This window comes from Nannospalax galili, unplaced genomic scaffold, assembly GCF_000622305.1.
Source record: "Nannospalax galili isolate Female #2095 unplaced genomic scaffold, S.galili_v1.0 scaffold687, whole genome shotgun sequence".
NCBI classification, from domain to species: domain Eukaryota; kingdom Metazoa; phylum Chordata; class Mammalia; order Rodentia; family Spalacidae; genus Nannospalax; species Nannospalax galili.
Genome location: NW_008357456.1, coordinates 1,145,627 through 1,172,619, shown reverse-complemented (window position 1 = coordinate 1,172,619; position 26,993 = coordinate 1,145,627). Strand labels below are relative to the sequence as shown.

The window sequence follows — 26,993 nt, the reverse complement described above, 5'->3', positions numbered from 1 at the left end:
GTGTGTGTGTGTGTGAGAGAGAGAGAGAGAGAGAGAGAGAGAGAGAAGGCATGTGTGTACCTGGGCATGTATATAGAGGTCAGAGGACAATCTCCAGGGCTGGGTCTCACCTCCCACCTTGATTGAGACAGGGTCTTTTGTTCGCTACTGCATATACAAGGCTAGCTGGTCTGGGAGCTTCCAGGGATTCACCTGCCTCTGCTTCCTATTTTGCCATAGGAGAGCTGGGGTTACAGATGTGGAGACTAAATGTGGCTTTTATGTGAGTTCTAAGATCTGAACCCAGGTTGTCACACTTGCATGGCAAGTGCTTTATCCACTGAGCCTTCTACCTAGTCCCTCTTTCTTTTAATATTTTTTTTAATTTATTTATTTGTTTGTTTATTTATTTATTTGTGTGTGTGTGTGTGTGTGTGTGTGTGTGTGTGTGTGTGTGTGGTGTCGTCCCATGCGCTAGGAAAGTGCTCTCCTGGGCTATTCACTCAGCCCTACTTCTTCTGTGGCTGCCTTGCATTTATTTATTTCTGTCTCTCTTCCAGCAAAAACAAGAAATAAGAGGACATAAGACCTGAATCATTTAGCTTAACGGTGGAGGTGTTCAGACTATTAGTTATGGTGAGACATGGATTATGTCAAACCTCTCCTGGTCAACTGCAACATGATTCAGGCAGAATTGCTGCAGGCTTCCTCCACTCAGAGCTGGTTTTTCTGGTTGTGCTATGGTATCTTTGCACAAGATGATGCAAACAGGCCAAACAGTCTTGGGTAGAACCTGTTTCTCCTCAGGGACTGTGCAGTCTGGAGCCCCATATGGTGTGGGTTGTCACTGGTCTCTGGAATCTAGATGGTGAGGTTCTGAGTGTCCAACTGTCAGAGTCTAGAAACTGGTGGGGGATGGGTCAGGGTCTGTGCAGCCGTGGGAGTCTGAAATAGTTCAGATACCAGGTTCTAGTCCTGGCACCAGAGTAGCCAGCATTTGTGTTTCTTTTTTCTTTTTTCTTATCTTCTTTTTTTGATATTCTTTGTTTTGGGGAAGGAGGGGTGATTTTCAGACAAGGTCTCTCTAGGTAACCCAGGCTGGCCCATAACTCACAGCAATCCTCCTGCCTCAGTCTTCTGAATGCTAGGATACCAGGCATGTGCCACCAGTTTGCTCTGCTGTGAGATGGTGGAGGCAGGGAAGGGCACTACAAATGTCTAGGGTCCCATCTGTACAGTTATGGTGGGAGTGCTTCTGGGCCACATCCACACACATAACTCCCACTTACAAGGGCATTCTAATTTTACTTTCTCTTTGTAGCTAAACATGGGTACTTAGAAGGAAGTTTTGTTCATCATTAATCCCCAAGATGAAGATTTCCCACATAAGACTCTAGTGAGTTGCTGAAGAGCAGTGGGCTCTCAGTGCTGGCACAGAGCACTGCCTTTCTCCAGGGGTGATACCACCCACAAAGTGCAGCAAATACTAATTGCAGGTCCCCTTTCACAGATTTCTAGGGAGATCCTTTTTAAAAAAATATTTTATTTATTATTTTTATTTTACAATTATGAGCGTATTGCCTGCATGTATTTAAGTGCACCTGTGTCATGCAATACCTGAGGAGGTCAGAAGAGGGCATTGGATTTCCCTGGAACTGGAGTTATGGACATTTATTAGCCTACATTTGGGTGCTGGGAATCAAACTTGGGTCCTCTGCAAAAGCAGCCATTGTTCTTAACCACCTAGCCATCTCTCCAGCCCCTCTAGGGAGATTCTTGAAATGTCCTTCCTGTGTTTTTCATCCAGTGCTGCTTTCTCTGTTCACAATGATTTCAAGATTAACTCAACCCCAGTGTCTTATGAAAATCTTTCTCATGGTGATCACAGAGAAGAATGATCTGGACGTTAGGGTGCTGCTGAGCACCTGGTGTCAGTGCTGTGGGGGAGTTTCCTCTTTGTGTCCTTTCAGTAGAAGATGAGACCGACTTCCCTCCATTCCTAGGACTGAAGGAGACCTCTTTCCATGACTGCTTTAAAAATATTTTTGATTATATGTTTGTGTGTGTGTGTGTGTGTGTGCACATGTTACAGCATGCATGTGGAGATCAGAGAACACTTTGTAGGAGTTGGTTCTCTCCTTCCACCATAATAGGTCCCAGGGTTTAAACTCAGGTTGTAAGACTCAGTAGGAAGCATATTTACTCACTGAGCCATCTTGCACATGCTCCATGAGTCTTTTAAAATCTCTGTGCATCCAAATACTTTCAGAAGAAAAGCATCTCAGATTCTGATTCCACTCTCTGGCCTTCTCACATCCCAGCACTGCAAGATACGGCAAGTGAAAAGGTGAATTCTACATACAGGCCCCTCTGAGCCCAGGTCCCATTCTCTTACCCACCCTCACAGAAGGAAATCTAAGTTCAAAACAAAATAAAACAAAACACTGAAGCATGCTCTACTTTTCCTTCTCAAAGAAATGTGTAAAGTGCAACTTATATAGCTCCAGAAAGAAAGAAAATCATTGGCCAGCTTCATTTCTCTGAGCAAAGCAGTTCAGTCAGGTCACCCTGATTTTGCACTTGTCCTGTCCTCTACACTGTCCTCATCCAGCCCTCAGCAGAGGTGTTTGCTGTTCTGACACCTCCAGCTGCCGTAACTTTCCTTATTCATGTCTTTCGTTGCACTGGCACATTACCATACCATAGAAGCCATTGACCACAACAGACATGGCTACTATTTAAGATACCTTGCCCTCTTCAATTGTGTGTGTGTGTGTGTGTGTGTGTGTGTGTGTGTGTGCGTGTTGACTAGTATAACATTAGTGAGCTCTTGCAGAGGTATCAACTTACTCTGTACTAACTGAAGATCAATACTGACTCTCTAATACGGTAACTCTAAGCTAGTCAGTGGCCTCTTCTTTTTACCTTTACCCAATTTGTTCCATTTTCTCATCTCTCTGGCTCTTTTTTCCTTGGCATTTCTGGAGCTCTTTTTCACATTTATTTCCATGTATTTTTCTCATATCTTTTTCCTATTATGAACAGTGAAGAGTTTTTTTCTCTTTTCAAAACTATGCAGGAGCTCTCTCTCTTTCTCCTCTCTCTTTCTCCTCTCTCCCTCTCTCTCTCTCTCTCTCTCTCTCTCTCTCTCTCTCACACACACACACACACACACACAAAACCCAGCTGGATTTACAGAAGTAACTTACCTATATATTTCGAAGCTGTGGGAAAATATTAAGTGTCCATGAGGGTGGCATACTGACCTTTCCCCGAGCCCTGTTTCCTTTAACAGCTTACCTTTAATTAATGCCACATAACTGCTTTTGCTTTAATAACAAAAAGATGTCATCTAAGAGCTGAGGCTGTGTCTGAAAAATGGTTGTTAAATGGCTAAGAAGGAAAACGCTGGGGCAGGAGAATCTCCTCTCTATAAATCTATCCCTATTTTTGTGGGGATTTTTTGTTGTTGTTTTATTTTGTTTTGTTTTTGCTTTTTGAGTCAGGGTTCTACTATATAGCCTTGACTGGCCTGGAACTCACTATATAGACCAGGCTGGCCTTGAACTCACAGAGATCTCTCTTTTACTGAGACTAAAGGTGTGAACCACCACACCCAGTTTATAAATCTATCTTTGAGGAAGATAAAAATTGATGGAGTGATTAAAAAGTAGGAAACTAGAGAAGATATTTTCTAACCTTCTTGTACATTCCTAATTACACACTTTACGTGAATAAGAATGTTATGCTAATTAAAAGACTAGCTTAAGCTCAGTCCCAGTCATGGCGAACCTATGATATCTCAGATTCACTATTTCTTTTCTTGCTTCCTTTCCTCTGTCTGTCTCTCTCAGTATTTCTTTTTGGTCTAGGATATTTAATCAGTGTTGTTGTTGTTGTTGAGACAAAGTTTTGTGAAACAAAAGCTGGTCTTGAACTCCTGATTCTCCTTCCTCTACTTCCCAGTGCTGGGATTATAGGTACATGCCACCACATTCTTGAATTGACTTTTATTGGATTCCCTGCTGTATGCCAAGCACAGGGCTTTAGAAAGTTAAATTTTTGGTAGTCTTGATGATGGACACCATCCTAGTTGATGCTTCTAAATGCACAGTGTTCTCTTTCCCTTGAATTTGATGAACTTCTTTAGTGGACACTAGAGAACAGGGATATCATAAATATTGATTTTTAGGATGCAAGGGAGAACCAAAGGGCTATCCAACGAGACAATATTCCTGAGTGACCCTTGGATTCATAACTTCGCTTGTCTCCCCATTAATCCCAGGGAGTTTACAAGATAAGTTAATATGGTGTTGACTGATACTACCATTTAAGAATAAGTAACACTCCAGTCTTTTGCCTAATTTAGACCTGATTTTAAGCAGGTCATCTGATAGAAGGTTAGAGAATATAGGGTATATCCCATGGTCTCAAAAGTAAAGATAGGGAGAGGCGTCTGAGAGAGGTATCCAAAGATTGAGTTACATACTGCCAAGCAGGGCAAATGGTGTTTTTATGTGTTTGCTGGGGTGTGGTACGGGAGAAGGGAGCTTTAAAAGGGAAAGGCAAACATTTGCTGGAGTCTTTCTTCTTGAACTTAAACAAAGCCATGCCTTTGTTCCAGTTTTATAAGGTAAGGGCTGACAGAAAAAGCTATAAAGCTGGAGCTGATGCATACTTACAAGGGGTAATCTTTGGAAGGCATCTTGCTGAAGATACCAGCAGCTTGAAGAGTGTGGTATATTCATGGCTTTGCCATGTATTCTACTCAGGGCTCTGTACCTAATAGGCATGAGCTATTGTGCTTTGGAGAGAATTGGATTACAGTCTTGGGTTTCATGAAATGACGGTGTGTGCCTGTGTGCACAGTGACTAATATTTGTTCAGTGATTATATACTAGGCACTCTGCGAGTCCTCCCCCCCATACACACACACACACATAACACACACACACACACACGTATTTTTTAAAAGATGACATTTTTCATTTAACTAATAAGTGACTTAAAGTCTAGGAAGTTTGGCTAGCTTACCTAAGGGAGCACAGCAAAGATTCTAACCCTGGGCTGACGTGTGTCTTCTGCCCATAGTATCTTTTTAAGTTGTAAAGATGCAGCAGAAATACCTTCTCCATTCTCACTGGCGGGGAGACAGTGGTTCCTTTGAAGCAGCATGCCCACTGCAATGGGATACCAGTTTAGGCAGGTGGGATTCATGGACAGTAAGCCAAGCAGAGGTTCTCTCAGAGAGCTTAGGGCCAGGCCTAGAAATGAGGCATGGTTGTAAATTACTACACCATGAGGTAGAAATGACAGTGGCTCTAATGGGTCTAATGGGGAGGTAAAGTGCTAAGATAAGAGCTCTCTAAATTTAAAAAAAAAAAAAAAATGGAGATAGGTCTCATGTACCCCAGGCTGGTCTTGAATTTGCTATATAGTCATGGCTGGCTGCTATCTCCCAAATTGGGATTACAGTCATGCATCACCATACCTGGCTCTTTTTTTTTTTTTTTTAATTTCTATACTATTTATTTAAAAATTTTGTGATAAATTAGAAGAATATTGCAGTTAATAAACACATATCCTTCACCTACACCTCTCTTTCTCTCTCTGTTTCTCTCTCTTCCCCCTCTCTCCCCCTCTGTCTCTGTCTCCATCTCTGTCTCTCTGTCTCTGTCTCTCTGTCTCTCTGTCTCTGTCTCTGTCTCTCTCTCTCTCTCTCTCTCTCACACACACACATATACACACCTTACTCTCTCTCTCTCTCTCTCTCTCTCTCTCACACACACACACATATACACACCTCATATTTCACCACTTCTAGACTTTGGCGTGTAGAGCGAGGATGCCCTTTCTGTGGGATCAGAGAAGATGTGAAGAATGTGATGTGAGCCTCTGGTCTTCAGGGTGAGGTCCAGTTGAGACATTAGAAAGTTGTGAGTATGCTAGATGTGGAAGGGATCTTGACAGGCACAGAGGCTGGAAGGCACATAAAAGCAGAGGGCTATGGAGCTCAGGAGACAACAGAATCCATATTCTTTTTTAAAGATGAGGTAATAGAGACAACAATTGAGAAAGGATGAGACCATGGTGGAGAGTTGAACAGTAGACAAAGGGCAGCTAAGGGCAATGCTTTCGGATGATGTGGAGGAAAAGGACCCAGAGAAGGGATAGAAAGTAAAAAGGCTGCAGAAAAGGGGGGAGAGGGGAGCAGCAGAGCAAGAACCTGCAAAACAGAAATGCAAAAACTTGGATCCCACCCCCAAGTCTGCTGAATTGGAAACTTTGGTATAGAGCCCCAAAGTATAAGTTATAACATGGCTTCCTAGCAATTGAGGGGCACATAAATTTGAAAGCATCTGCTTGTAAAGATGTTGCCTAGAAGGCCCACCCTCACTTGAAGAAAGCAGCTTCAGTCATAAATTTATATTCACACGTGTGCTGGTATACAAAACTTATGTAGAAAGACATCCAGGCAGCATTGTTCATAAGTTGAAAACCTGAAAGCAGTCTAATGAGGAAGAATTGCCATTCTGTTTTTCATGCATTTTTAAGAGATAGAGGGCCATCCACAGATTTTATTGTTAAGTGGAAAAAGTAAGATTCAAGACTGCGCGTGTTCTCCACTACCATTTGTGTAAAATAAAACAGGACATGTGTTTACATAGCACATTGAAATGCTTGGCTGGGGAACAAAGGAGGGAGAAATTTTTTCAGTCTATCCTTTTGTGCCTTTTGAATTTTGTATCAGATTCAAGTATTACAAACTCAACCAAGTTTTAAGGGTTGGGGGTGTGGCTAAGTTGGTTGACCACTTGCCTAGCAGGCACAAAGCCCTTGTTTCATTTGCCAGCACTGCATAAACCAGGCTTATGGTACACGCCTGTAACCCTAGCACTTGGGGGAGGCTTCAAGCAGGTGCACCAAATATATGGAGACACAGCTACCTAAAGGTTTGAGGTTAACCTGGGATTCATGAGGCCTCCCTTCCACCAAGAAAGAGAAAATGTACAACAAAAAGCTCCAGCAAGTTTTAAGTATTAAATATGAACCGCAAAGGTTTACTACACAAATGATAAAAAAAGTTGAGTGAAAATCTTCCGGTGTGTGCTTCCATTCTTCCTGTGGCAGGGAGCTTGTTATTTCGTGAAGCAGTCAGTCCACTTACCTAGTGTCAGAAGTCTTCTTCATCCCAGTGTTGTACAAGAACTCCTGGAATGACAGAGCTGTATGGGAGCACCCACAGTTTGAAGACTAGTGGAGGTTTCTGTCTTAAACATTCCTCCCTGATCTCCCTCAAAGTTGTATGGAGAAATAGATTTAATGTTTTAAAAATAAATTCACTTTGATTTAATGTTCATCCTGTTAATGTGACTCATAACTAATCTGTGTTGGAGTCATTTGAAGATGGCTTTACAGACTCCTCTGGGGGAAAATCTGGCTACGACAAAATAGTGTCCTATGGGAAGGAGCTTAAGCTTGGGCCCTTGGGCATGTAGAGGAAGCTACCCGCCAGTAAAATAGGTTGGCCTGGTTGACTGAGCCCTGTGGCTAAGGAAGGGTGCCCAGAGATGGAGAGCTAGGAGACTGATTATGGGAAGCAGTGTTAATGGTGGTGATGTGAAAGTTCCTGTTTCTTGTAAGGCCCTTTCCAGTTTAAAAATGTGATTTCTTGAGAGGTAGAGGCAGGCAGATGGCTCTCTGTGAGTTCAAGGCCAGTCTGGTATACATAGCGAGTTCCAAGTGTGGCTATAGGGAGACCCTGTCTCAAAAAGACCAAAAAAAAAGTGTGATCTCAAGGGGCTGGAGAGATGGCTCAGTGGTTAAGAACACTGGATGCCCTTGCAGAGGACCCAGGTTCAGTTCCCAGTTCCCAGACCCCATATGGTGGCTAATAACAGTGCATAACTTCAGTTTCCAGGGGATCCAGCGCCCTCCTCTGGTCTCCCTGGACATTGCATGTATGCGTGCATTTACATACATGTGGGCAAAATACTCATATATATATATAAAATAAATAAGAAACTTTAAGTATGATCTCATTTAAATACAGTAATAAGAATTGGCACAGTTACTTAAAAGACAAACTAAACCCAGGAAAGCTGTTCTTCACAGACCATGGTGGTTTCTTCCAGATGCATCGTTTTGAGCCTTTTGGTGCATTTTTTTTCCTTGTTGTGCATTGCTCTCATTTTACCCTCAGCTTTGGAGAAATCTGGTTTCCTCTCACAAAGCAACCATTCAGGTCAATCTCACTACTCCCTGCTTTGGAGACTCAACTCTGAAGTGCATATGTTTCACGTCTCTTGAGTGGGTGCCTCCTGGGCTCTGCTGTGCCTCATGACCTCTTCCTACTAGCCTGCCCAAGCCAGTTCTTCCTCTGCTTTTAATGCCTGTCTCACCTACTCCATTAGTTTGGTGTTTGGAAGTGGTATGGACCGTCTCTACTGCTGAACTTCACAGCCTTTTCTGTCTTTGCTCCCAGTCCTCAGTAATTTGTGCTGTGCCTCTAGCTCTGCTTATCCTGAGGCCATGATACTCACATGGCCTTAGGGAGGTTCACAGCTTGATTGTTGTGACCCTTCTCTTCACAGTCCCTGTCCTTTTATATCCTCCCCATCAAAATCCTCTATTAAACTGATCTTTTTGCCCGCCCCCCAGCCTCTCTATCTCAAGACTTCTGCAGGAAGTCTTCCCTCCTTGCTTGATTAAACCCTTTCCCTTTCTCCCAGTTCCCAGACCAAGTGTGGTCTGGATTGTTTAACTTAGTATCGAATCATGCTCATTCCACAGCAGTGACTAGAACCAAGAATGAGCAGTGCCCCTTTCCTTGGGAGCAGGACCTGTTATACATGCTTTGTGTTTCTCAGCATCTATCTGTAGCGCTGCCAAAGGATGTGTGAATAAGGAGGTAGTTAGGGAGCTCTACAGACAACAATCATGCTGAATATAAAACCGGTGCTTAATTGCAGTTTGTCGATGTCAGTCAGAAGGTAGGTGGATAGGGATAGACATCTACATAGACAAACAGATAAATAGTATGCTCAGAGAATAAATTAGGTCAGAGAGCTAACCTCGCTGTATAAGTCTGACAGCTTCAACTACATATGTCTATCTCAGTACTTGGGCACTATTACCTATGAGGGCAGGAGTACAAAAAAGGGGGTACCCTGGTCACTATGGATTGCTATGATAAAAGTGTGACCAAAGCCAACTTAGGGAAGAAAAGGCTTATCGTATCTTACATCTCTCAGGTCACAGTTCATCACTGAGGTCTTATAGATTCAGGCTGGCTCCACACCACACCCACCACAGCCCGTGGTTGTCATCCTGTGGTCCTGACATCTCTAATACACTGGGGTCTCCATTGTAATTGAGGCTGCACTTTCACCAATGGCCTCTCCTGTTCTTACATGGTGCTAAGCTGCGGGTCCTCTCCATGACCCCTTTCAATACTTGGGGTCTTCACTGCAACTGAGGTCATGCCTTCACCAGTGGCCTTTCCTGGCCTCTCACAGTGCCAAGCCTCAGTTGCTCTCCATGACCTCTTCATGCCTTCAAAACCAGTACCATATAGGAGACTCACACATTACCAACTCCTGCTTCCAGCTTGAGATGGAGTCTCAGGCCCCCTTTGGACCGCAGTTTCTATGTGCTGACCCAGAGGAAATACTTCCCAAAAGATTTCACTGTGATGATGGTTTCTTCTTAATCACAACTGATTTCTTCAGCCCCAGCTACCACAGATTCTTAATTCAAGATATAAAACAGCCCTGATATTCTTTTCTTCCCTTGAAGCTTCATAAACCAGTACCTCCATAGCTTTAGTGTCAACTTGACACACCTGAGTTGAGGGAGCCTCAATTGGAGAATTGCCTCTATTGGACTGACCTGTGGCCATGTCTGAGGGGCGTCTTCTTGATGAATGATGTGGGAGAGCCCAGCCCACTGTGGGTGGTGCCACCCCTGGGCAGGTGGGCCTATGTTGCATAAGAAAGAAGGCTGAGCAGGGGCCAGTAAGCAAGCCAGTAAGCAATGTTCCTCCATGGCCTGTGGTCCAGCTCCTGCCTTCAGGTGCCTGCCATGAGTTCCTACCTTGGGCTCCCTGATGAACTGTGACCTGTGAGATGTAAGATAAATAAACCCTTTCCTCCCCAAGTTGGTATTGGTCAGAGTATTTTGTCACAGAAATGAAGAAACAAACCAGAACAGTAATTGGTACCAGAGAGTGGGATATTGCTGTGACAGACCTGATCTTGGTGTTTTGGGGGAGGACTGTGGAAGTGTTTGGAACTTTGGAGTGGAAAAGCCATTGAGTGCTTAGAGTTTGTTGCTGTGGAGCTTGGAAAGGTTATGCTGAAAGAGTTGTAGATGATGGAGGCCTGGTTTGTGAAGCTTCAAAGGGAAGTGGAGATTATTGGGACTGTTCATGTGAGATTTTGGATTGAGAATCTGTGGGTTCTGGTCGGCAGGGGCTGAAGAATCAGCTGTGATTAAGAAGAGACCAGAACCTGAAGCAAAACCTTTGCTTTACTGGGACAATTGATGCTGGTTAGCTGGGGCAGCAAAATCAGCTGTAAGTAACAAGAGACCAGCATCAATGAGGTTCTGGGAGGTATTTCCTCAAGGTCAGCACACAGAGGGAACCGAAGCCTCCATCTCAAGCTGGAAGCAGGACTTGGTAATGTAAGAGTCTCCTGCATGGTTCTGGTATTGAAAGTGTGAAGGAGCCACAGAGAGCAGCTGAGGCTTGGCACTGAGAGTCCAGGAAAGGCCATAGGTCAATGTGCAGCCTCCCCAAGTTGGTATTGGTCAGAGTGTTTTGTCACAGCAATGGAAAAACAAAGACACTCCATCACCTGCATTTCTCCAAACTCTCACAGAACAGCTTACTAAGCTCCAAGCACTTGATGGCTTTTCAAACATTTCCACAATCCTCCCAAAACACCATAGTCATGTCTGTCACAGCAATACCCCACAATTCTGGTACCAACTTCTGCCCTAGTTACTTTCTATTGCTATAATAAAACACTATGATCAAAACCGATTTTGGGGGAAAGTGTTTATTTCATCTTATAACTGCCAGGTCAGAATTCATCACCGAGGGAAGTCAGGGCAGAAACTTAGGGGAAGAACCCGAAGGCAGGAACTGGAAGCGCAGACCAGGGAAGAACATTGCATACTGATGTGCTCTTCTGGCCTGTGCTCAACCTGCTTTCTTAAACATAGGACCACAATGGGCTGGGCCCTTCCACACCACTCAATTATCAAGAAAATGCCACACAGATGTGGCCACACCCCAGTCCACTGGAGGTAATTTCTCAGTTGAGGTTCCTTCTTTCCAAGTGTGTTGGTTGACAACTAAAGCTATCCAGCACAGGAGAAAAGTCATATTTGGAAAAATAATTTATGTTCTCTTAGGCCAGGTGTGGTGGTACACGCCTTTAATCCCAGCACTTAGGAGGCAGACCAAGGCAGGCGACTTTCTGTGAGTTCAAGGCCAGCCTGGTCTACATAGTGAGTTCCGGGCCAGCTGGAGCTACAGGGAGACCCTATCTCAATTGAAAAAAAAAAAAAAGAGACCCCGGCTTTTTGGAGATGCCGGGACCATGGGACGACCACCAAGGACAGGTGTGGAATGGAGCTGGCCAGGGTCTGCGAGACAAGCTATATGTGCTGTGGATGGCAGTCAGAGAAGTGGAGCTGCCAGAACTCTTTGGAGATCGTGAGTGAATCCCAGATGTCCATTGCTGGACTTTGGTTTTGCTTAGATGTGCCTGATTTGAAAAAAAGAAAGGAAAAGAATTTGTGTTCTCTTAACTCATTGAAGAAATATTTACCAAGCAACCTGAGCTCAGTACAATCCAGATAAGTTGAGACAAGCAAGAGCCCTTCTTATGGGATTTTCACCCTCATGGAACAGACAGGTAGTTAAACACTAAATAACAGACAACAAGCTATGTTCAAATAATGCTAAGTTTATGAATAAAAAGAAAAAAGGAACAGTGTCTGCCTCTGGTGGGGAGGGAGAGAAAGCCACTGTGCATGGGGTGCCTATGGTGGCGTGTCTGTGTCTGAAGGTCGTTGTTGTACTGCAGTCTGAAAGAGAATGTGGGGTTGATCATACAAAGATCTGCAGGGACAGCATGGTATAGTATGTGTAGAAAATAAGTATATGATAAGAAAAAAGACAACATTAAGATAAAGAAATAGTTTAGTTTGGTTGTACGGTGCATGTGGTATATAACTGAAAGTTTCAGGAAATCTAGGAGATTTTAGATCCTCAACCAAATAACAAGATTCCCCAAGAGCAGATAGAAGATCTCATCTTGGTGTCTTCACCTCCTAGCATGATGCCAGGTTCCAAGGGAAGATGCCTAGTGACTATTTAATGAATCCCTGCATGAAATAAATGCATGAGTACCCAAGACTGACATTCCACATTTTATTGTTATTTTCTAGTTGGCCTTCTAACAGGTTATAGACCTTACTCTCCATCTCTTGTTTGTCTCAATTTGCCACGCATCTTTACTCAAGTGGAAGAAAAAATGAGGAAATGTAAGAAGGCTGTTAAAGGTGCTTAGTAAGAAGCAAGAACAGAACAGAGTAGAGAAACTGGCAATGGCACATTTATATTGTTTCTGAAAGAAGACTGTTTCCTGCTGTTAAAATTCTTATTTCTCAATGCATACTTCATAGCTGTAATTTTGGGGCTAACACATATGTACTTTCTTGGAGGAGTTCTTTCAGATCCTGAGGGTTAGGAAATAAGTAGCTTTCTTAGCCTTTAGTTAGAAAAATCTTGAAAGTCCAAAACCCAAATGTTTAAGATGTCAAATAGTACATTCCACCAAATCATGGATGTTATGATTTCTTTTTTAAATCTCAAATTGCTTTCTAAAGCAATCAAAGGAAGGGTTTTCTCTTTTAATGGAAAGCCCTCAGAAAATTCTCGATGAACAATCAGATAATGTTTCAGTTCTGAGGTTCACTAATGTGTGTTTTTAAATAAATCTTTCTGAATACATCATGTACAACTGAGTTATGAACTCCTCAGCAAAATCACTGTTGTGTTAGGAGCCACAAAATGACAATTGTTATTCATATGTAACAAATAATTTTATTTTTAAAAGCCACATGCCATTGGACTCCTGCTGTTTCTGGGAAAAGTCTTGGTACATTTAGAAATAATCTATCTGAATCCATCTTTGAACCCATGAGAAACTAGAAATTATATCTATTATTTGCCTGAATGCACATAATTTAATTAGTTTTCATAAAAAAGAAATGTATGCTATCAGAATTAGAGGAAAACATGTAGCTGAGGTTCTGAAAATGTTGTCTGAAAGCAGAGGCTGTACATTTGCAGCATTCAGAACTTGGGAGGCAGTTATTTGCAGCATTTATCTGCGAATAGTCAGGGTTCCTACTGAAGTCTGAAAGAACTTTCTGTGCTTGACATTTGGATGAACGTTTGGTGGGTGAAATCATACCTTGTCCTCAGACCTCGCTAATACGCATTTACACACAAGTGCCTTGCAGATAAACTTCCAAGAAACTTGCTCTCATATTTGCCTGCTATTCATGGAGCTGGGACATGGTTGGGTTTGCAAGATGAAACAAATGAATGCTTATCAGTTTCTAGAACAAGGTTTTAGTTAACATCCTTCCATGCCTTCCCACCCTCCCCACCCCATGCAGTTAAAATTCAACCATTTGCATTTTGAGTGGAGCACAGCCAGGCCACACTTGATGCCATCAGGCACTGATACTCTGCTTTCCATGGTGTTAGGCAGCCAGGTGACAGGGAAGCTGACCCCAGCATAGCATCCTGCCTGCTAGGGAAATGCTGGGAGCTGCCTACACAGTGCTCAGAGAAGGCAGATTCTTGTGAGATTTACCTTTGATGGAATCAGGATGCCTTGAACCAGAGCCAGTGGATCTTCTGAGGACCTTTCTCTATCAAGAGCACTGGGTCTGTGTCTCCCAGTGGAGTCTAGTGTGTGGTACTCATTCTTTGGCTTTTAAGGACCTTCTGTATTGGGTGACTGCTTTTTATAGCTCTTCCAAGGAGGATTTAGTCTATTTATTCTAGTATATTGCCAGTGAGTAATTGTTATTTCAGTGTCTTTAGTTGACCAGGCTACTTAAGTGGTCCTTGAGGACCATAGTCATGTTCCATCACCATACCTCTCTTAATACAGACTTGGAACTGACAGACCCACAATTAGTATTACTTCCTACCTACCATATATATCCACGGTGAATGATGTATGTTTAAATCAGTGCACCAGCTATGAAATGTCCAGAAAATATCCATCAGAACACTGGCTTATGTATTACCAGGCAGACTTTTTGAGGGAGTGGGAAAAAAACAGTCAGGTTTGAGGTACGTATGGATTACAAATGAAACATGGCTAGCATTATGTACAGCTGTATAGCTAGACAGAGCGAACATTCGATTTGCTGACACAAAACTGTGTCTATGCATTCTGGCTTAAATCACCCTATTGTCAGTAATAATAATAAAAGAAGTCAAGTGTTCCTAGAAAAGGACACCTTTTCCCTGACCCACAGATCAGTGGTCAATGAAGCTATTGTAATCTTTAAAGCACCATCATATTATCTCTCACCCCATCTCACCTCTGTCTTCTGTGGTTGCAGGAATTATAACTAGTACATTTGTGCTAACACAGCCTCGGGGACTTGGGAGGCATTTAAAAACATTTGCTGCATGAACGAGCATTAAATAAAACTTTCCTGCCATTTGGCAATATCCAAGGCTAGAGGTAGCATTTTTTGTTAATTGTGACTGTTGAGGGCAAGATGCTCGTCCCTGGGGAGTTGGGTAGTTCTGTCAAAGTATCCTACCTGGCCTGGTTTTCCTCAGTAGTCCCCATCACTCAGTTCTGAATCAATAGACATTTGCATCTTCAGTTGCTCTCATTTTCTTTTCCATTCCTTAGAATGTATGAGGTCTCTGCATAAACCCAGAATCTGTGAGGTTTATATTTCACTAGTATCCCCCAGGCTAAGGCCTCTTTTCTGTGTCTTGGGGTCCCTTTGTACCTCTTTTCTAGGCAACCTTAAACCCAGTGTATGATGGTCATTTTCAGATTGCTCATCTGCCTTTCCCTGGGATTGTCAGTTCTATAAGGCAAAGTTGGCTTTTATCTCTAAAGTGCCTAACACTGTGTGATCTATTGTGGGCTTCCATGAATGTTTATAGACTGAATCAATTAATGAAAGGAACAAATGAGTGAATATGTTCATAGACCTTCTTTTACAAATATCTTGTTATGTACATTTAAACCATACAACATATTATAAGATCATATAGGTAGTAACTTAGGGAAAGTAACACTTCTATCACCTTTTATAGTTATCCTTTTCTGTGTGTGCATGTGCATGTACTGTGTAAAGTATCTCAAATTTATTCATTCCAGCTAAGTGTTACTGGCAACTCATTCTGTAATTCCTGCATCAGGGAGACTGAAATAGGTGGATCACCACATGCTTAAGACCAGCTTGGCCTAAATAGTGAGTTCCAGATAAGCCTGGGCCACAGAGTGGAACCCTGTCTTAAAACCAACCACCCATACAGGGGAAATTTTTATTTCCCACAAATCCCACATATAGCAAAGTTTTATTACTTGTAGTCCTCACACTACACTTTAGACTTTTTCACATAGTTAGATCATCTTTAGGCATTTGATTTTGCATGGTGGCTGGGAAGTTGAGAAACTGTGACACAATAAACAAGGTTGTAATTAATACATCACTGAAACCTGTCCACTTTCCTTGATGCTACTGATTGGTGCCTCACTAATACATCTCACATTATAAGGAGGAGCTCACGGATGAAAGGAAATGATGCTTACAGAGAAACAGCACTAGAAATTAGATGCCTGGTTGTCTAAATTACCAAAAACCTATAGGGCTTAAAATGAATTAGATCAGACCTGGTTGTTAAATAAAAGAAATCTTAAGGCCTTTAAAACAGAGTTCAGGGACTGAAGAGATGGCTTAACAGTTAAAGAGCATGTACTGCTCTTGCAGAGGACCAGGGTTCAGTTTCCAGCACCCATATCTGCTGCTCACAACCTCTTGTAACTACAACTGCAGGGCATCTGAAGCCCTCCTCTGAATTCCATGGGCACCTGCACTCATATGTGGACATACACATGGACACATACATATATAAATAATTTAAAAATAATAGAAATAAATCTTTTTTCTTTTTTGGGGGGGATCTTTTTGAGACAGGGTCTTTCTGTAGCCCCAGCTGGCCTGGAACTCACAGAGATCACCTGCCTCTGCCTCCCAAGTGCTGGGATTAAAGGTATGCACTACCACCCCTGGCAGAAATAAATTTTAAAAACAAAAAATAACAGTGACCTTCACTACCTGCAGGGCTACTGTATATACTTTCACAGTGGCACAAAAGGCTTTAGGTCTGGGGTTTAAAACTATACCAAAAACTCAAGAGACAAATAAGAGTTGAATTATACGTTTTTAGAGATGGCTTTGATGAAAATATAATTTTACAATGAGTGATTTAAATTTTTATATTAAAAGTCATGTGTCAAATGAAAATAGTGATACACACGTACACACACACACACACACACACACACACACACACAAGTGCCTGGTTCTCTGGTGATCACTTCTTGTCAGTCACTTACCTTTTCAATCTGGGTGCTCCTTTTATGCATCACTTCACAATAGATCATCTTTAAATGCTATATCAGTTGCTTTCACAGCACTGTGACTAGAACACCTGACAGAAACAGCTTTTGGAAGAAAGGGTTTGGGGACTCACATTTTCAGAAGGTTTCAGTCCTAGCAGGGAAGCATAGTGGAGCAGCTCCCATCATGGTAGCAGGAGTATGTGGCAGGGGCTGTTCACATCAGGTAGACCAGGAAGTAGAGCAAGAGCATGCTAAGAACTAGGGCTGGGTATAACCTTCAAAGGCTTGCCCCTAGAGACCTAGTTCCAGGAGCTAGGAAGTAAAGGTTACACAGCTTCTCCAAATAATGCCAAGACAAGAATCTTTGGGAGAAATTGAAGGTCCAAACCATAGCCAATGACATCTGTTGACTGCACCTACTTTGTGAGATGAGAGTCAGGTCAGCTCATTCACACTGTTCTATTCTGCCAGTCTTTTACAATGATGCCTTTTGATTGTTCTCTTTGTCAAATGGGATCCTAATAATTGACTTGGGTTTCTACTATGTTGAATTTGTGTCATTTCTATTGTATTCTTTTGTTTGGATTATTTAAATTTTTTTCTATTTTATTTCTTGATGTCACATACTATAAGGATCTTGCCTTCCTTCCTTCCTCCCTCCCTCCCTTCCTTCCTTCCTTCCTTCCTTCCTTCTTTCCTTCCTTCCTTCCCTCCCTCTCTCCCTCCCTCCCTCCCTCCCTTCTTTCCTTCCTTCTGGTAGAGTCTCCCTATGTTTCCTGAGCCGGTTGGTCTGGATCTCATGATTCTCCTAGCCTCCCAAGTGCTGGGATTACAGGTCTAATCCCCCCAGCCACCACTTGCAGCTAAGATGAGGATGTTGATTCTGTGACTACACTGAATCCTTCCTGTTTCATATCTTACCTTTGCCAGCGCCTCTTTTACTTTTTACTAACATGGAAATATATTAGTATTTGGATTTTATTCTGCAGGGAGGAAAATTGAAAGCTGAAGATATTAAGTGACTTGTATAAGGTCTCTTAGTTGGTTAACACTAAAGCTAGGGCCAAAATTGGAGCCTTTGACTCCCAACCTATTGGGCTTTCTCAAGATCAAGTCATTGGTCCGTTTGTCTAGTGCTAGGCACTGTTCTAGGTACCAGTAATACTAAAGTACCAAGAAATATTAAAGTACTTCAAACCTCATTCTTCAGAGTCAGGAAGAAAGTTTTACATAAACACAACTAGGTTTCAATGTCATGTGTTTAAAGGAAGGTATAATTTATTTTTATTTTTACTTTTTCTCTTGTCCATAATTATTCTTCTGAGAGCCTCACATAGGAATACTGTAACCACACAATTTCCACCTCTTCCTCTGCCCTCTCCAACCCATCCCACAACCCCCTTCACTTCCTCTCAATTTCCTGGCCTCTTCTTCTATCATTGTTTATACATACACGTGTGTGTGTGTGTGTGTGTGTGTGTGTGTGTGTGTGTGTGTAAAATGTACTAGTTTATTTAGTGGTACTTGTGTGTACATGTGTTTAGGGATGACTTTTAAAATTTTTATCTCATGGGTCAGAGAATAGGGAAAATTATATCTATTAGAAGTAACAATTTCAGTACATTGAGCAGATACTGCTTCACTTAACCCATTTACACGTTTTAGAGAGTAAGACTTTGCTGATATACTTTATAGAAAGTAATTTAAGTAGTCTGTTTCAAGAAAACTGTTTAGTTTATAATTATAAATGATATGCTTTGTGCACTCAGCAGGTTTTTATGTGAGAGTATTGAATATTTGTCACTTGTCCTTCTAAGTTTGTGAAGTATTTTCACTCAAGTCTCGGCTCATGTCTTTGTCTGGAGATCTTGTGCATGGTGACTTGTCAACTTTATTCTTTCTCCCTCCTTCAGATTTTCATCACTGTGAACTGCTTGAGTACAGATTTCTCCTCCCAAAAGGGTGTGAAAGGACTTCCTTTGATGATTCAGATTGATACATACAGTTATAATAATCGCAGCAATAAACCCATTCACAGAGCGTATTGCCAGATCAAGGTCTTCTGTGACAAGGTGAGTTAAGATGACAGTTTGTCATTAAGACACTTTTGTTATAATTAGATATTATTTCTAATGACATTTCTCCCATGTCATCTTTTATTGTCTAGTGGTCAAAAGAATCATTCACTAGTCATATAGTGGGAGCAATAGTCTTTTTTAAAAATTTATTTTTAATTTTTTTTTGTAAATTTCATACAATATATTTTGATCAAACTTAGAGCCCCTCCCATATCTTCACCTCCCCCTTTCCACCAAACACCTTCCCCCTTGTCACCTTCCCCCAACACCAAATTTCAGTACTTGTGTGTGTGTGTGTGTGTGTGTGTGTGTGTGTGTGTGCGCGCGCACGCCTATAGAGTCAGGTTTCTGTTCCTAAATGCCCTTCGGTGTGGGTTCATCCCCTGGAGCCTGGTCAGCCTGTTAAGAGTGACAGTCCTTTGTGCTCAGTCCCTGCAGTCAGCTGTGCTTAGTTTTCACTGTTGTTTGCAGCTGATCACTTTTACCACTGATTTAATGAGTGACATTGTCCTATATTTTAGTTTACTCAGGCTGCTAAAACAAAACACCACAAAGCTGGGTTGACTAAGCAGTAGAAACTTAGTTTTTTACAGTTCTGAAGGCTAGAAGTCTAAGATCAAGGTGCCAGCCAGTTCCATCCCCCTTGAGGGGTTGCCTTTTGGCTTATAGCCAGCCATCTTCTTATCATATCCACATATGATGGAGAAAGAGAAGATTCTCCTGTGTTTCTTTTTATAAAGACACTGTCATATCATCAGGGCTCAGCCTCATGACCTGGTCTATAATAAAGGTGTCACTTCATGTGTATTTGTGGGTGATGGGGGAGCTTGCAGTCAGTTCATAGCATACTGTGCTATGGCCTGAATATACAGCTGAAATAACAGATCAATAGTTATAGTGGGTATAGACACTAACCCAGAACATGTCAGTAGAACCTTTGCTATTTGATGGGTTAAATGGGACTTTACCAAGAATTTTTTTAGAATAGAAATTGCGTCTGTAAAATAAATTCCTTAGTACTTGGGCACTCAGTACACAGTGCTTTTAATTGCCCAGATTCCTGCAGAGCAATCAGAATCACAGAATTTAAACTCCAATGATCAGGTGACTCTAAGTACGAGTGGGGCTTAGCACTGGTCATTTCAAGTCCTGTGTGTTATCAGCCTCAGTCAGGGAAAGTAATGGGGCCACTGATGACCACAGAGCAAACTGCCCAAGGCACTGACTGGGAAGCATAGAGGATCTCTGAGGACAGTGTGTGAGACCGGGTTGAGGATTAGGCTCTGCACACCCCCGTTTGCTAGGGTGCAGGCGATGGGAACACTGCAGTGTTTTCTCTCCATGAGGAGATAGATACTAAAGTTTTCTTCCAGGACAAAACCTTGCTGTGAAACTGTTGCGAGTAGGGTCAAGTTGAGCTGGAGTGGAGAGAAAGGTTGCTAGGAAAGAGGCCTAGGGAAGATGGAGATGGAAATGGGGATGGAAGGGATGCAGAGTAGGTAGTATGAGAAAATACAAGAGTGCTATAGTGCTGGTGAACATACCAGAAGAGGGAGCGTGGAAGCCACAAAGCTGGAGGGACTATCCTGACCTATATTCACCTCAAAACAACCTAAAGAAATCCAACCGCCCGAAACAGCTCATTAAAAAAGAGATTAGATCAGACCAACTTCCCTATGGACAATAAATGAACATCATAAAGACATCAGCACACAGCAGTGAAACCATAGCTGGTCTATGAGCTCAGCGAAACCAAGAGAACAGCAGAGGTCGCTCACCATGTCCAACATGGTCATAGCTTGGACAGCTCACATGAGCTGCTTTGACAAGAGAGTGTTTTGAAAAGAAATGTGTTAGAACCCAGGAAAGAATTTAGAAATAAAAGATTAAACTGTTTCAGAAGACTATTCTAGAAGCAAACTTGGCTGAATGTGACAAATAAATCATAAGAAGATACAAGTTGGAAAATAGCACAATTTTTAAAATGGGAAGAAAGTTAAGAAAGAGTCCCTGAGATGATTCAATATTTATGCAACAATGGTCTTGGAGCAAAAGAACCCAAATCAATGGGATAGAACAAATGCTAAACTGACAAACCAGGGCAGTCTGACACAGTGCTTTGACATGAAACCACATGCTTAAGTAGCTACCACATACTGGGAGAAACTGACTAGGAAGATCAATATGAAATATTTAAGCTATTGCACTTTTAAAAGAAAGAAAATTATTCTCTGGGCATCTAAATAAAGAAAATAAAACAAGCAATTAGAAACTAATGACAAAATTTTTATCAACAAAATTTTTGATATTAACATTATGGCAGGAAAAATATTTACTCAAAGTAAATGTGGTCAAGGATTTTATTTCTAGCCAAATTAGTTTTGAGGTGTGAAGACTACAGACAACCACAAAGCTCAAATAAAACATAAACAACAATGAGATACCCCAAATTCAGTAAATATTCTTTCTTTAGAAATATAGTAGAAAATAAACTTGAGACAGGTATAAAAATATTGATAAAAGCACTGGCAGTAAGCACTAAGTACACACTGACTATGAATGGTTGGAGAGAACATGTGGCCTTGGCAATGTAGACATCATATAATTATTTAAGAGTTAGAGAGGAGCTGGGGAGATAGTTCAGTGCGTAGAGCACTTGTACAAGTATGAAGACTTGAGTTTGAATTCCCAGAACCCATGTAAAAAGCCAGGCATGGGAATGGCTGCATGCGCCTGAAACTTTAGCAACGGGGGCAGAGACAGGTGAGTCTTGAGCTCACTGGTCAGCCAGCCTGAATGGGGCCTCTGAGGACAGTGTGTAAGACTGGGTTGAGGATGGACAGCCAGCCTGAATGGCAAGCCTCTGGTTCAGTGAGGGCCCTATCTCAAGGTAATCAGGCAGAAAATAATGGAGAAAGATACCTATGGCCTCCTCTTGCCTCCGTATGCACATGTATAGGGGTATACACCCACATACTCACCTACTTGCATAATACACACACACACACACAGAGTTAGGGGCTAAAGATGAAACAAATTTTGCTACTTGCTTATAGGATTTAGCTGGTGACTACTTCAGATTAGATGATTGGGAGAGAGAAAGGAAAAACTGGCTAGTAGCTAATTCCATGTTGCCCTTCACCCTTAAAGGTAATGCAGTCTGTTGTATTAAAATGCTTGGCTTAGCAAAGATACAGCACAGGGAGACATGGGCTCCTGTGGGCTGACAGCAGACAGCAGAGAGAAGAAATGGTCAAGAAAACAGGAGAAGGAAAGCACAGCAATTTGAATTTCATGGGGGTACAGGGACATGCAACCTAATAGTGGATGTCCTTGGGATCCCAACAGCCTGTCAGCCTATGACAATTTCAGTGAGTGCCCTATTCCCAGGGTAGCACTGAAAATCTGAGGGACAGTCAGGCAGCCTCTGGAAACCAGAGACCAGCTGACTCGGTGCATACAGTGAGTACATACATACATATGGATCAGAAGGCATAAGCAACTGGACCCGAGTCATGCAGTAGGAAAGTAGAGGACCTGGATACAGATGCTGATCATGTTAAGGACTGCAGGTCAGAAACTCACACTAGGAGGAAATTCATAACCTATAGGTGGATTAACTGTAATTTTAGGAGTAGAATTTTAGCATGTTGCACTCTTCTGGTAGGGATAGACTTTTGGGGGTCACGCACTTTAATATGTGTAGAAATAATGCTTTCTAGAAGTTTTAGTCACAAATATTCCTGGGATATAAAGTGATTCTTGGCAGATGTTGGTAGAGGGAAGGTGTCTTTGTCCTTATTGAATGCTGAACACTTCACTTGGATCATTGTAAAGTCACAAGCTTTAATTTAGAAATGAGAACTACAACTCTCCCAAGTGTGGCTATTGTGTGGCTATTTTGCCCTGTCGATAAGGAGCATTTTGGCTCCTTATGTAGACATGGAACCAAGGCTGTGCTCCATAGAGGTCCACTCTAGGCTTCATGTTAATTCTTAGAATTTAGCATATTAAAGAGTACCTGGAAAATAACAAACAAGTACCTTTACTTCCTGAAAATCCATATTGAACATGTAATTCTTTTTAAATTTTTAAAATTTATTTTTATTTTGTGTGTATGAGTGTTTTGCTTGCATGTATGTAAGTGAACCTGGGTGTACAATGCCTATGGAGATCAGAGGGTGTCATTCCCTGGAACTGGAGCTACAGATGGTTCTTAGCCACCATAGAAGTACTGGGAACTGAACCCAGGTCCTCTGCAAGAACATCCAGTGCTCTTAACTGCTGAGCCAGCTCTCTAGGCCCCAACATATGTCATTCTTGAAACATTAATTCCAGGCCTATTTCTCATAGAGTTAGTACAAATAAAATTCTAATTTAGAAGTAATATTTCTTTGGAGCAATCCATCCAACCTAATAAGGTTGTCACTTTATATGACATTAATAGTTAAAAGCAAAACAAAATTTGACTATCAAAAAAATGAAATAAAATGTTTTGTCTAACCTTGTGGTGTGTCTTGTGAGTTATAATTCATATGGACAGATAATGGTTTGAAGGCAGGTTAAAGTGCTCTTTGCTATGTGCGGCACTGAGTCTCAAACAGCTATCATAGGGTATAGGGGGTGTTAACATGGATCCGAGACATTGGGAAGAAGCTTAGATTACGATGTCCCATGAATGTCACCTGCCAAGGGCACTGTGAACACATGGTACAGATGAGTTCTCCTGAAGCCAGAATGGAGAGAAAGCAGAAGGAGGTTGTGCTAGGGGATCTGTACCTGGAGACCAGAGAATAGGTTAACAAATGACCAAAGGGAATCGCTCCAGGCCCTGAGGGAAAGCGAGATTAAGATGGTGATCAACCAGTGAGACAGGGAAAGGCTTAGTAACCTGGCAAGAAGAGCCAATGGAAAAGCTAAATTACAAAGAACAGAAGCGCAAGAAGGAGGGGACTCGATGAAACTTTTCTCTGTTTGGTTGGATAAACATCTCTAAGAACATAGGAAAATATTGATAGGGAAACAAAAGTCATCTTTTTATGATCACAAACTTAGGGAAGAATGCCCCCCCCCGCTTTAGTGTTCATATCAACAAGCAAAGAAAAAGTTTTATAGGAAGTCAAATTCAACGGAGAGTTCTCTCCATACCTAGGAATGGATTTACTAAGTCAATGCTTCATCTTAGGACATTTTACTGTTATCACCAAAGTTGCTTAGTGGGTATCACTGGGTTAGAGAACTGAGTCTCCTCTGTCCATATGTATTCAAAACGGAAGTTCTTTAAATAAGCAGGAGACCGAAGAAGGAGGAAACCTGGGAGAGTTGGAATCACTCACAGGTCAGTGCAGTGTGCAGACTAACGTGTGTCCTCACTGGGGAGTGAAGTCATCCCGGGTTCCTCCTCCTCATGTTTCCCATCTGCATGGTGTGTGTGAGACAGTATTCTTGCATGCTCTGATAACATACCTGGCTTGGTCTCTGTTTTTCCTTATCAGGGAGCAGAAAGAAAAATCCGAGATGAAGAGAGAAAGCAGAACAGGAAGAAAGGGAAAGGCCAGGCCTCCCAAAGCCAGTGCAACAACTGTGAGTGTCCCTGAGGCTGACTGTACTAAAAGGAGGGACTCTGGTGAGCAGGGTCCCTTCAGGGGACAGGTAGGAAGCAGTGGCTTGCAGGGAAAAGTACATATGCCCAAGGTGTGGTCTGCTTTTCCCTGGCAATGGAGACAGGGTGATCATGCATATGAAAAGCAAACAGAATCACAGAAGGCTCAGTGGGTTGGAAGTCCCCAGGGCTTTGTAACATAGAGACCAGCATCCTCCTTATACAAGAACTCTAGGTCACACAGGGACAGCTGGAAGTAGAGGGACCCTCTTCCACCTTCTGTGCTCTCTAGAAGTCCACGGTCTTATTTATTTGGGGTTAAGGGAGGACTTCTACAGTGGGATCTAGGGTAATGAGAAAACTTTGAGAGAAAGTCATAGACTTTGGCTAAAACAGGGCTGATAGCTAGGAGTTCTCAGTTGTGCATAACCCTATCATTTATGGGTTTTGTGGTCATGTCCAGCCTCTGATGGGAAGTTGGCCGCCATACCTTTACAGAAGAAGAGTGACATCACCTACTTCAAAACCATGCCCGACTTGCACTCGCAGCCCGTGCTCTTCATTCCAGATGTTCACTTTGCAAACCTGCAGAGGACCGGACAGGTATGGCTCCCTACTCACACCCCTCTGCCCCCCTGCACAGGGTTGGTGGTGCTTTGACACGTAGGCAGGATAGACCACAAAAATAAAACCTACCTCATTTATTTCAACCACTAGATGTCAGTATCATTCCCTACTCAAAGTAGATTTTTATAGAAAAGACTATCTTGGGACAGGATAGTTACTTAGTAAGGTCAAGAAAAGAGTGAGCTGTTATTGGTAAAGTGTAAGGTCAAGAAAAGAGTGAGCTGTTATTGGTAAAGTGTTGACAAAGTGGCAAAAAAGAGGAAGAAGGAGAAATTGATCACCTGAGTTGTATTTTGCCTTGTCAAGCAGGGTTTGCCAGAGCACTACATTGCCACCTACTGGTGGAAAATATAACTGCATCTGTAACTCTATATGCACAATGGGAAGAAATTGTTTGAACCAAATAAGATGCTCTCATCAATTTTTTTTCCTTAGTAAATGAATAGCTCTTGTCTCACCTGAAGGGAAAAAAGAAACTGTAGATAAGCTCTTCCCTTAAAAAATAAAAACAAAAGAAACAAAAAACAAGTCCTATCATGGTTATGACTACAAGTGAAATGAAAGATTTAAAACCAAATAAATTCCAATAATTAACTCATTATGATGGCTCCTGTTTGTGAAATACTATGCTGTCACTAAAATTTTACCTATGAAAACTGTATAGCCACATGGGAACTAGTTATAAGCATGCTCAATGCAAAGAAAAAATAGGATGTCATTCTATACTGTGCTCCTAGAGTCTCATGGAATTCAGAGGGAACAAAGAGAAACATCTGTTAAGCAGAACTACCCACTTACCGAGAGCCATTAATATACTAATTGTTGATGGGGTTTTAGTTAATGGAAGATTTTTACTGTTATAAGATGACGTATGTTTTATTTCCCTTGTCTTTAATATTATTTTTTCTATGTGATAAATTAAAACTGTAAAAAAGAAAAAAAAAAAACACTGTAGCATCATTTGGAGTTGTTTTTTGCCACACTAATTGGATTTTAAATTTTGTGTTGGTTGGTTTTCTTTTGAATTCAGAGTCCTTTGATGAAGGACTATTTTGAGAAATGGGAGCTTGGTGTGTTCACGTTTTCCTTCCTGTTCTGAGTGTACAGACCCTGTTGTAACTGACCTTAGTCTACAAGAGAAATGGTGGTTGGCTCACCTTCCATCTCTGGAGAATGTTTGATGAGGTGACAAGACAGCTGTACAACCGGAGGGCTGTGGTGTTCTGTTTTGTTTTTTTCTGTTCCTGATATAACATGTAATAAAACCACTCGTAGTTTTTTCCTTAGAGCATATTTCCACTAAGAATTAACATTTCCATCTTGTGTTGTTTGATATGAACTAAGACACAGGAGGAGAACTTAGTAACCTTTCTAGAAAGGACAGCCAACATGGCTTTAAAAAAAAAAAAAAACTTAAAAAAAAAAATTCCAGGCTTGTAGTTATAGTTTGTATGGAGTAATGTTTCTACACCTTCTAGAGGAGGAACAACGGAGTTAAACTGTATTGCTTCCTGTCACGATTTTGGCTACAGTGCCATGTCCACTCCTGAGAGCCTGATCCCTTGGCAAGATCTCTCTGAAATACACAAAGCTGTAAACAATCCTAAGAGGAACAGTATCCCAGCCCAGCTGCCCTCGTAGTCCTCCAACTGTACTCTCCCCTCTGTGTTATAAGCTGTGCTGCCAACCCAGGACTGGCTTTGAGGAAAGTGTGGCCTTTAGGAAAAGCAATTCGGTGGATCAGCACCATCTGGGCCATTGTACCCTTAAGTTGTGCTCTCCAGAGACCCCTATCACAAGCACCTTGGGCTTCTCTATGCCTCTGCATTCAAAGTGAGGGAGTCTGAAGAAAGCCTGCCTGGGATTCCCAGCAACCAAGATATAGTCAGCTGTGTCCTGAAGAGCCGGTGACTGCACTGTGCTTGATCACTTTGCTTAGTAGAAGGTGGGAACAGTGGCCAGCTGGGCGCTTTTTTTTTTTTTTTTTCTTTTTTTTTTGTTCTGGGAAGAGCT

At 42.0% G+C, this 26,993-nt stretch overlaps 1 protein-coding gene across 1 annotated transcript in view; it reads left to right on the top strand.

Moving 5' to 3' along the window:
• The window catches only part of Grhl2 (grainyhead like transcription factor 2), a 158,459-nt gene that overhangs the window by 103,973 nt on the left and 27,493 nt on the right, over nucleotides 1-26,993 (top strand). The window contains exons 9-11 of the mRNA XM_008855099.2: nucleotides 18,587-18,745; nucleotides 24,247-24,334; nucleotides 24,817-24,956. Of these exons, the coding sequence (XP_008853321.1) occupies nucleotides 18,587-18,745; nucleotides 24,247-24,334; nucleotides 24,817-24,956 (387 nt within the window). The remainder of the gene's footprint in view (nucleotides 1-18,586; nucleotides 18,746-24,246; nucleotides 24,335-24,816; nucleotides 24,957-26,993) is intronic.